Genomic DNA, 12,297 nt, shown 5'->3' with positions numbered 1-12,297 from the left:
AACCACCCACTCAACCAATTGGGCTACAATGTTTCTTGTTAATTGAAGTTCGACATTTTATATTTATTATGGACAAAATTTATGGTTGGGGGGAAGGGCGGGTTGACGGGCGTGCTCGATCGACCAGGCCCATGGTCTACGACGCATTCAATGGGGCCATTAGTGTGTATGTGGGGGTGGGGCATGTGGCACCTTGCCCAAGGCCTAGGCCATATGCATTACGCGGAATAGGGAGAGGGATAGTCGAGCGGGGGCATAGGCCCATATTTAAAAATATATATATATATTTTTTAATAACTAACCAACGTAATCAACGATGAGAGTTGCAAGTCGAACCTGTGACCTCCACCATACCACTCCAATGCCCTACCAATTGGGATATGTTCATTTTGTTGAAAATTATTTAGAGCACTATGTTTTTGTTGTAGAGTTTATTGGCAACCTTGAAGAAAGGGGCACGACTTGATCATTTTTCAGCATTTTTGAGCTCAAGAAGAGCCTAGATAGGGGTTATTGAGGATTCTGGACACAATGACAATGCTATTTTTGCAGATTGAAGCTTGTACGTTGATGTACTGAGCATTTAAAAATATAATAAAACTCTCACCACTGGAAGTTGGACCCGGATATGTAGCCCAAGTGGGGTGAACTCCATTATCAATTTGCTTTTGTTTGAGGCTACATGTTTGTTTACTTTTAATTGTTAAAATTTTGCAAAATTACTTAAGTTTGTGTACTTTTGCAAGCACGATCCATTGCCTAAAAGACATGAACTAGCTTGAAAATTATTTCATGAAGCCTACACTTTCCATATTTAGATCACCTCAGGTTGAATTTACCTCAAGACGCTGATTGTGGGACTGAAGATATCTGTTGACCAAAATTTTATACGTTGACTTCCTTGTTTTGAAGGATTTGACTAAAAATTACAGTTGGAAGAATTTTTACCAGGTTTGATTGGTATTTAGGCTTGAAGATTGGCACAAATTTCTAGACAATATTTATTGTAAACTTTTGCTAAAGATTGAATTCTCCTTAGAATAAAAGTTTGTTGGGTTTCTCCCAAGGTTGGGTTTTCCTAGGGTAAATTTGTGTCTCTTTATGATCCTACTATTATCATTATTCTATTGTTGAGATTTTCTATGTATAATTACTTAATGATTCATGTGATATGAAACACTTTAATTATAAATCATTAGAAGTAATTATCAAAATAAAATCAGTTTTCTTGTATGGAAACTTCAATAGCATTTCCCTTTGTCATTAATGTCAACGCGGTAGAGAGAGAGGAGACTAGTCTTCAGATGTCAACTTTAGGTAGAAAAACCAGTTTCAAATGGAAGGATCAGGTTTAGGTTGTCTAAGCAAGTTTCCATCAATTCCAAGGGGGAGATTATTGGCATTGATGTCAACAAGCAATATTTGATGTAATCTTTTATAATGAACTTGATGTATTGTCTTGTTGGTTGGGACAATGTTTGGGACTAGACGATGATGCCCTTAATATGAGTTGCAAGTCTAGTTTAATGAATTTTATTTTCCCTATTTTAGTATACAGACGTAGATAATGAACGAGAAATCAATGTTTGTGATTTTTCTAGCCCAAATTACATGTTGAAAAATAACGTTTGCAACCTAGATTTGCTGAGGTTAACCAACATCCACAAACCCGTGCACTAAAAAAGGAAAACCTTGAGCAATTTCATTCGTAATATTCCATGGTATTCATTCCACTAACTAATTATGCATTCAACTTCATAAAAAACATGTGATTAAGCTTGAACAAGGCTTTCATTTATTGACAATGATGGTGGATTGAGTCAATGAGAAATATTCAATGTACTGGATGAGATCAACAATGTATGAACAAGGGTGATTGGGTCTCCATTTCTTTATATAATTATTGTTTAATCATTCCAGAAAATAATTTATGTGAGAAAAGCTTTTTTAAAGGAGAGGTTCAATCCATTGAGAGTGTGAGGTATTGTAATGCATTGAGAGCAAATCTTGAGAGGACATTTTGGTACAATGCTTGTAGAAACTTGTTGAAGGAGATCAGAGATATTGCAAATATTGTTGAGTATGTTATAGTTAGTATTTTATGCACGGTGTGAAGTTTTGGAGTGAAGAAAGTGTTGAAGAATTGCCTTCATCATGTACTTTTTGTTGAGGCAACTCAAGGGGATTTTGCAAGAATTATAATTACTTGATATATGTTGTTTCTTGTATCAGTCCAGAGATATATTTGCTTTATATTTGGATTTGTTGGGTATGTGTTATATTCTTTCCAAGGCTAGCCCTATCGAGGGGTTTTGTAGGAGGGTAGTAGCCCCCCTTCACGAGGTATGGGGAAACGCCCCGAGTTTTTATTTTATTTTTTGTGGACTCAATAATAGTTGGGTGGACCCAAGGATAGGGGGTGGAGCCAAGGATGGTGGGTGGACAGCCCATGTTTTTGCGCATGGTTTTAGATATGATGATTTTTTCCAATGGTATTTTGTAGATCTGGTCAAGGGTAGTACGATCATGTTCTAATCCAGGGTTAATGGATTGGGGTATATGAATGCTTCGACATGTATATAATGTATTGTAACACTAAAAGGAATATAATGAAAAAGCAATTTGGTATTCCCGATTTTGGGTCCCAGGAGAAAATCTGTGTATATTTTTTATGTTCTCACCATTGTATATTTTTTTTTGTTTTTTTTAAGACTCTGTTTGTAGGTAATTGCTATACAAAGTTAAAACCTACATCTAGTATCAAAGTTGTTTCAGCTTCAACGGGATGCCTTTGCAGCCGAGGGGTTTGTTGCTTAGGCCTGTGGTAGACCCTGTTACAGTGGAAGATCTTCAGAATAGATTCTTGTGGTGAAAGGAGATGGAAGATAGTGGCTGGTAATCAGGCGATGTCTTTCCATGTTCGACTCCAGAACATCTCTCACATGGATCGACTTGTACTTTGAGTGAAGATCGAACGAGATTGAAGACCCCGGATCTAGTTTCATCCATCCGGGCTGCGATATATATTCAGGAAAATAAAGACATCAAATGTACATCATTACTGCGTAGATAATCATCCAACCTAAGGGATGATGGCTCTACCAAAATCATGAGTCTACACTCAGACGATTGTCTGTCTTATGTACATGAAAATGAATTTATAAAGCTGAGCATGGGAATGCCTGCCTCAGCTAGATCATGAAAATATTATGAAGATAATGTATTGTATTGTATCTTATTACAGGTCGCCTTCCAGCTTGAAAAAACTTCAGATCCTCATGATAAAGCATTTCACCTGACATCAACAGATTAACGACCTCATGCTTTAGGGGGCAACTGTTATAGACATTTTTGGGCACTACAACCCCGATCATAAATGTCCATAAACCAAGGGCTCTTAAGTCCCTAAAAGTGTTGTTCCGAACTCTAAAAGAACAAGGTCAATTGATTACATCTTCTCCCAGAAGTTCTCCATGAAAAACTACTCAGAACTGGTCAAAATTGGACCATCTCACCTGCTCCATGGTCAAAGTGCATTGTATCCCACCTAAATACACACGGGAGGTGCGATGCATCTTGAAAAGCCCTTCTATGGGGTGCGATGGGTGAGAATGGACAGATGGCAGGGTCAATCTGCAAGGTGGAGGATCATGGAATCTTCCAGAAACTTCTCCTGTGACACTTGCCTCTCTGCATTCGCCCAGGGATGAGTAAGAGATCATCAATATCCAAGTGGAATCAAGAACTATCAGAGAGAGGACACTAATCAAATCTCAAAAGCTGACTCACCCCCTTGCAAATATCTATATATGGATCCCTCATCCCAGAGATCCAGAGGCTGGAATTTTGTATCTTGTAAGGAAGTGGTGTTGGTTTCTTGGTGCAACATCATAGTGTTGGGTGATCTAAGCTTTTCATGAGGTGAAGAAGGGCTTTCTTGCTGAGAGGATGATGCTAGGTTAGAACAATTGGTTGTAATCATCTTTGCTATTCTTGATTATTAATAAATCTATTCAAGTTTTCTCCACATTCTTGTATGATTAATGATATATGCATTTGTGTGGTCAATATATATATGGTCCTATATTGTTTATGATAGTAGATCTATGTTCTTGGATAGTGTTATGCTTTTTTTATTCTACAGGTGCTCTTTGAAGCCGAGTAGACAAGAAAGCGAGCGGCGAAGATCTATCAGAAGGTAGAGGAATCAAGTAAGGAACCAAGCGCAAGACAGAGATTGGTCTCTTTCTTTCCCCTTCTATCTACTTCTCATAAAGGAAAACGAAAGTAGTTTTAGTTTGTTTGTTTCTAAGGTAGCTACCAGCCTTAGTGGGACTAGGAGCTCTGCATAGACACTAAATTTCCCGATAACACATGGACCAATACTATGACTTATCAATACTACATGCTCAAACAACATAACTTATTTCACAATCAAAATATTTTATAACAATATGACAAGATTCGTTCATAGGGATTTGGATAAATGGTGATTGGTTGCTCTATTAAGTCACTCCTTGATGTGAAGTCACCGGTTCAATTCCCCGCCCGATCATGGTGATATATTGGATTGGTTGCTCTGTTAAGGTACTCCTTGATATGAAGCCACTAGTTCAATTCCCCCCACTCCCCTTCCCCCTTCCGATCATGGTGATATATTGGATATGTTGAAGACGTAGTCTTTTTTTTTTTTTGCTGAAGCAAGAGTCATACCTTCTATTTCATTATAACTATAAACAACTTACATAATATACAACATTCCCATAGGAATTTTGGGCAAATAAAAACCAACCGCTTACAGCCAAGGCTTAAACATTGAGCCTCGGTCCCACAAGAAAACTACCATTACCTCAAAATACAAACAAAGCCGAAACCATTCGAGCTGGAGACAACAAACCAATTAAAATTTAGAAACAGACCCGATGAGGAATTAGGGACTCCACTAAAAGGATTTCGGGTCCGGAACCTACCCAGAACAATGCCATTATCCATGACCGTCAATCCTCCATGCCAGATCCTGGACCCACCAAGTAGCCCGACGATTAACCACGCGATAGCCATCCTGGACCCACCAACAAGCTTGATTGTTCCTGACCGTTGATCTGTCTTGCATGATTTGAAAGCCGAGGTGCATATCACACGGGCCTAACATACTGAAGATTAGCACGCGATGAGGGCGATATTCCTTCCCCGTACTATGCCACGTGTTGCTTGGTGAGTGGAATCGCTCCCACCTCTGCAAAACCACTTCCTGCATGAAAGGGCTGCGATGGATGATAAACCACCTCCCGAGCGGTATTGCATCGACAAACTTGAAGATGTAGTCTTGCTAAGCTTACAAAAAATAATAATATGACACAATACTTGCTAAGGTTTTGCAAATGGGGTAGCAAGCTAAGTGGTCTTGATTGTGGGGAAAACTCCACAGTTAAGTGCACTTGAGCCAGAGGCGATCTGGGATGGGTGACCTCCCGGGAAGTCTTAGTTACCGGGTGCAAGCCTCGGAAGTGATGATTGATACTATGTGATTCATTTCACTAGTTTCAATCCCACTTATTCACCCCTGGAAAGTGATGATAGACGCTATGTGATTCATTTCACTAGTTTCAATCCCACTTCTTCACCCCTATGAGCATCACCCGATGCAATGAGCGCTAAGTGGTGCTAAGTGGACTATTAAAAAATCAGCGAGCCTCGGAAGTGATGATTGACGCTATGTGATGCAATGAGCGCTAAGTGGTGCTAAGTGGACTATTAAAAAATCAGCAAGCCTCGGAAGTGATGATTGACGCTATGTGATTCATTTCACTAGTTTCAATCCCATTTCTTCACCTCTGTGATCCATTTCACTAGTTTCAATCCCACTTCTTCACCCCTGTGAGCATCACCCGATGCAATGAGTGCTGGGAAGTGATGATTGACGCTATGTGATCCATTTCACTAGTTTCAATCCCACTTCTTTACCCCTGTGAACATCACCCAATGCAACGAGTGCTAAGTGGACTATTCAAAAATCACGAGAAATTAGTCAGTTACGACTACCTCTCATGGAAATGATCATACATGAATGACTTACTTAACGTAATTGAATCCCAAAAAATGATATCTAATATGACAAGATTCTTAAACATGGCTATTCACCCCCACTTTGCCATTTGATATTGTTAACTTGTGAATAGGCTTTGTTACATTACCATGGGCCAATACCATGACTTATCAATACCACAAGCCCAAAAACCATAACTTATTTTACAATCAAAATATTTTGTAGCAATATCACAATATTCTTAACAGTGGATATTCACCCTCACTTTACCATGGATAATTTTAACTTGTAAATAACCTTTGATACAATTTCACGGGCCAATACCATGGCTTATCAACACCACATGCCCAAAAACTGCAACTTATTTCACAATCAAATTATTTTATAAATATTTTATTTTATAACATTTTATAACATTAGATGGTTCGAAAGGCGCCGACAAAACATTTCATATGTGATTATTACCCAAAGCTTTCTCAATATTTAATTACATTTGAGATATATCTAAACTCTCCATCCTCAAATCAAGGTTTTAATAAAATTAAAAATGAGAATACTTTTATATATAAAAATGTGAAATTTATATAATATAAATAATATTATTAAGAACCAACATAGATCTATCCTAGCTACGAGAGCAAACAAAGTGACTAACAATAATAGAGGAAAGACAATGCATGATTCTTTTAAGTTTTTCATTATTGTATTTTCTTTGACATGATTGATCCAAAATATAGGTTTAATATTTTACAACCAATTTAGTTTTTTTAATTTAGATACTTTCTTAAACACAATACAATGGGATCAAATTTAAGAGAGAGCGGGGGAGAGGGAGGTAGATAGTGACAAAGTTGGAGGGCAGAGGGGGAGAGAGAGAGTGATGGGGGGAGAGATAGGGAGGTGGGAGAGAGAGGAAGGAAGAGAGAGAGATAGAGAGAGAGATATGAAGTTGGAGGGAGAGAAAGAGGGAGGAAAGAACAAAGACATAAAGAGATATAGATGGAGATAGAGAGGGAGTGACAAAGAAGAGATGGAGAGAGAGTGAGGGAGAGAGGAGAGGAGGGAAGAGAGAGAATAGGAGAGGAGAGAGATAGGGAGAGAAGGGGAAGAGAGAGAGAGAGAGGGAGACACAAAGATAAAGGGGCGAGAGAGAAGGAGAGAGGGAGGGAGATAGTGATAGAGTTGGAGTGAAGAGAGACAAAGATAGTGATGGGGGGAGAGACAAAGGGAGGTGGGAGAGAAAGGGAGAGAGAGGAAGAAAGAGAAAGAGGACTCAAGAGAGAGAAAGAGGGAGAGAGATGGAGTTGGAGGGGAAGAGAGAGGGTGGGAAGAAGAAAGACGTAGAGGGGAAAGGTGGAGAGAGAGAGGGAGTGACAAGGGAGAGATGAAGAGAGAGGGAGAGAGGAGAGCAGGAGGAAAGAGAGAGAAGGGGAAGAGAGAGAGAGGGAGAGGGAGAAAGATAGATAGGTATGGAGAAAGATTGTGTATCTTTGGGGGGCGAGATAGAGAGAGGGAATAAGAAAGAGACACATAGATACAAATATAGATATTACATGGTATTATCTAGATCCATCTTAACCTTGGATCTATTAAACGCGAAGATGGACCAAATCTCTCGAGGTGCAAACCTTTCCTCAAGTTTTGCACTCAAAAAATAGATTTACATCTTGAGAGATTTGATCCCTCTCGACGCTTAATAGATTTGGGGTTAAGATGAATGTAGGCTCGTCACTATTAATTATTACAAAATCAATATATAAATTAAATATACATGCTTTCAAAAAACCATCTTACAATAATATTAACCATGGAGATTCAACTCCACTTTATGGAGATTCTTAACTTGTAAATATGTTTTAGATAGATAATGATTAATTCTTTTCGGATTTTATTCTTAAACATGGCCATGATGTAATTTCACCCACACCAAACTTAAAAAATAAAAATAATAATTTATAATAAAAATATAATTTAACTATTATTTTTTAAGTAATTGGACCATTTCAAATTTGATTTGATATGACGTGGACCCACCCTTTAAGCGTATTTTGATTTTGAATGGAGCAAATGGCGCCATTCGTGTATCGATCCCAAATGAATAGTGTCCGTCCGATCTCTCCTCGTTATCGACGGCCACGCTTTTGAGATGGCATGTCTTACTTCTCCGCGTATCACTATATAAATTCACCGTCCACTTGCTGCACATCATTCTCCACAGGGTATTCTTTCGAGTGAAATCACGCAACTGAGTTCTTTTCGTTGTTGAGAGAGTCGTGGCAATGGATTCTTCAAAGGCTGGTTCTGGGAAGGGTGCAGGCGGTAGGAAGGGAGGAGCAAAGAAGAAGGGAGTCTCCAAGTCCACAAAGGCCGGCCTCCAATTCCCTGTTGCAAGAATTGGAAGGTACCTCAAGAAGGGCAGGTATGCCCAAAGAGTCGGTACCGGGGCTCCTGTGTATCTTGCTGCAGTCATGGAGTATCTTGCAGCAGAGGTATGTAATCGCTTTTTTTGTTGTGTTCTTTAACTTTGTTGTGCAGTGTTTGGCTCTGGAAAGTTGAATTGTTAGGGGTCCATGTATCAGGGTTTCAGTTGCGGGATCTCATCTTGATTTTTCGGTGGTGAATTTTGGTGCAGGTTCTTGAATTGGCTGGAAATGCGGCAAAGGATAATAAAAAGAACAGAATTATCCCAAGGCATATTCTTTTGGCTGTAAGGAATGATGATGAGCTCGGAAAGCTGTTGATGGGCGTAACCATTGCTCATGGAGGGGTGCTGCCTAACATTCATCAGATTCTTTTGCCCAAGAAGACCGCAGAGAAGGCTTCCCAGGAGCCCAAGTCGCCCAAGAAATGAGTTCTGTAACTCCTTTTATTTGTTTTCTTATTATGGTGTTCTTAAACACCACCTTTGGCTGGAATCGTTAACTGCTTTGGGGTCCGGCTTAGCTGTGCCTCTGCTTCTAAATTTGTCTTAGTTAGGGTTAGCTATCCCTGTTAGCGGAAACTTATTTGTGTTTTTGGCGCTTTGAATGCTTTTTTTTGGGGTTGGTTTAAGGCTTTGACTGTCAGTGATCTACGCTTTTCTCGAGGTAACTTCCAGGTTGGGATTTTTATTGGTGATTTTCCATAATCAAAGGCTTTGCAGGTTTTCAAATTATGCGTTGCGGTTTCCTGCTGATGGGGGCTTCGACCGGAGTAACGCGTTTTTAGTATCTATTTTTCGGTTCTGTTCGCTGGAACTAATGGAGTTAGGTTATTTTTGATCGGGGTATTTTGATACGAAATGCTAGATACTAGGGCCAATGAAGATACTGTGAGCATTTTGAATTCAAACCATAATCATGTAGATACTGCGAGCTTTTAAAATTCAAACCATAATCATGTTTTTTGTTTTGTTTTTGTTTGAGTGTAATTATCTTTTAAATTAAAAGAATTAATGATTAAATGTATTTTTATTTCATTCTTAGGAGTTTATTTAGGGGTTTATAAATGATTGGATTAAGTTATGATGTGTGGTTCATGCATGCATGTTTAAAATTTCAAAACAAATACACATGTTAAATTTGATGGTTTTTACACCTGGCTAGTTTTCGTTTTTGCAATTTCAACAGAACTTTGATGTTCTTGAAAAATTTAAACTGTATTTAATGAGTAAATTACTCCATGACGGGCAATTAAGCTATCAAATCCCATCCTTGCATGCATGTAGTGAAAGTCTATCTGTCTACCATCCAATTGTAAAATCATTTTGCTCTTTCTTAATTGGATGGAGAGGTATTGATGGTAAGTAAAGGGTGAATAACGTTTTAATGGAGTTGAATGGGAGTGGGCTCAAAGTCAATCATTGGATAGGGATGGGAGTTAGCTCATGTTGATTTACATCATCCATGTTTAGGTGAGATCAATTTTCCATTGTAAGAAGTGGAGCATGAATTTGTTGTTATTTAGATGCACTTTTGGATTTGAAAAGTTACTTAGGACTTGATAATTTAATGGTGAATCATCCTTAGTATAAGTTGATTCATTTAAAAGCAAACGATTTAATGATGAACTTGAGGGGAGGTTTAATTCCTTGCATTGATTGTAGCGTATGGATGTCCCCACATGCGAAGAGGAGTGAATGAATTTATGGAAAAATGTAATGAGATTTTTGGTATTGTCCAAGAATATGAGTTGCACTTGAAAAAAGCTATATTAGATGGGTGATAAAATATACTTGCTTTTCCATTAGCAAATGGAAGACTAGCTTTATTTTTCCTGTTGCATGACGAGGAATTGAATTGAGCATTTTCCACTTAATACATTTTTTTGTTTTGTTTTGTTTTGTTTTGTTTTAAAAATACAAGTATTTTTGTGACTGTCAAGTTGTTATTTTATTAGGGTAATTAAAAATAGTGTAAATTGATTGCTTTTTGGTTAGTAAACACATGGCAAGCCATAAATCTTATGCTATTGGGATTTTAATGCTTTATAGTACTCTCTTTTATGTATCACCATGGCCATTTCATGCAATGGTGTCATCATCATCTTCATTGGCAACAATAACGAAAATGAACATTAAATATTACATTGAATGCAAACATTAAATGTTACATTCTGATCATACTTGTCAACTCAATAGGAATTTGGAATCATGATTATTAAATATAAATAAACATCTTCACACATAAACATATTTCAAATTAAAAATAAAATAGTATTAGATAAATAGGAGATTACGATGCTGCTTTTGGTTTGTATCATATTTTTTAAACTTTATTTTATTTTATTTATGATAAGCATTTAAAATGAGTAATGTTGAACTAGGAATATATATATATATATATATATATATATATATATATTTTTTTTTTTTTTATTTATTTATTTATTTTCGCCAAAATATTTATTTCAATTACTATGCTCGTTTTGAATATTTTATTTATATTATAATATTTTTTAAATAATTTATTTTTTTAGAATATTTATCTCAATTACTATGCTCATTCTAAATATTTTATTTATATTATAATATTTTTTAAATAATTTAAAATATTTTTTAAGAATATTTATTTCAATTACTATGCTCACTTTGAATATTTTATTTATATTATAATATCTTTTAAATAATTTAGAATAAATTATATAAACTTTATTATTAATTATTAATTTAATAAAAATAATATGTTATAAAATATAATTTATATTTAATAAAAAATAGTTATTTCTACCATTACTTGAAATATTTTAAAATACATAGTTATGAATTAAAGATAATAAGTTTATTAAATTGTTATAATAATTTAAATTAATTTTTTTTATAAAAAATAATCATTGATATATGGATATGATATAATTTTATAAAAAAAATTCAGATATAATTTATAAAAAAATGACAAAATTGCAACATAAACATCAAACTTATTAATTTAATTTCATTTATTATTATCTTTTTTTTTATAAACATCAAACTTATTAATTTAATTTCATTTATTATTATCTTTTTTTTTTATAAAGAAGAAATATATTGAATATAAAGAATAAATTTTAATCATTGAAATAATTGTATCTATATTAATACCAAATAATAATGTTTATGTTAATGTGATTATAATGATGATAATTCATGTTCATTGAGATCAAAATTAGTTCATCTCATTTTTTTTTTTTTCTAGGTTAACACTAAACTAAGTACCCACGGGGAATTGAACCAGTGACCTATCGCAAGGAGTGCCTTAACAGCGCACCCATTCACCGTCAATCCAAAGCCCCGTGGGGAGTTCATCTCATTTTTGAAAGGTAAAGATTTTATTTATTTATTTTTTTAAATTTTGCTTTTTAAAAGGGGAAGTTTATTTAAATTCATTGAAATCTTGTTTTTATGCTTTAAAAGTTGTAAAAGAAGCATTGCAAGATTATCATGGTTTTTAAGATTTGGGAGGTTAGAAAGGTAAATGAGTTTTAATTTGACAAAGATGACAAATTTTTACATCCCACGCTTTTAGGAGTTTTCCCAATGACCATTGTGGTTATGTAGTTCATGGGAGTTTGTACTTGTTTTAGTAATTTTGATTTCTTTTTTATACTAGTTAGAACTAAAATATATTTTTGATCTTTTAGAATCCGAGTTACTCCCTCGTAATATCTTGGCTTCCTTTTAATGTCTAACTCTTCATTGCACAACAAATCCTCTTTAAATTTAGATACAATTATATTTTTAATATTGTTTGTATGCGTAGAATGACATCTTCCTTTATTCCCTAATAAATTTACCA

The 12,297-nt window shown here is 35.7% G+C and overlaps 1 protein-coding gene across 1 annotated transcript; it reads left to right on the top strand.

Moving 5' to 3' along the window:
* Positions 1 to 8,271: 8,271 nt before the first annotated feature.
* LOC149195733 (putative histone H2A.1) lies at positions 8,272 to 9,421 on the top strand. Its single transcript, XM_089408761.1, has 2 exons — positions 8,272 to 8,535; positions 8,679 to 9,421. Exons 1-2 carry the CDS (start codon positions 8,326 to 8,328, stop codon positions 8,895 to 8,897), a joined length of 429 nt encoding a protein of 142 aa, XP_089264887.1. The 5' UTR covers positions 8,272 to 8,325; the 3' UTR covers positions 8,898 to 9,421.
* The last annotated feature ends 2,876 nt before the right edge of the window (positions 9,422 to 12,297 follow it).

Source organism: Pinus tabuliformis, chromosome 2_2 (genome assembly GCF_031772625.1).
Source record: "Pinus tabuliformis cultivar Carrire ecotype Pingquan chromosome 2_2, CPIR1, whole genome shotgun sequence".
NCBI classification, from domain to species: Eukaryota; Viridiplantae; Streptophyta; class Pinopsida; order Pinales; family Pinaceae; genus Pinus; species Pinus tabuliformis.
This window is presented reverse-complemented; position numbering and strand designations above follow the sequence as displayed.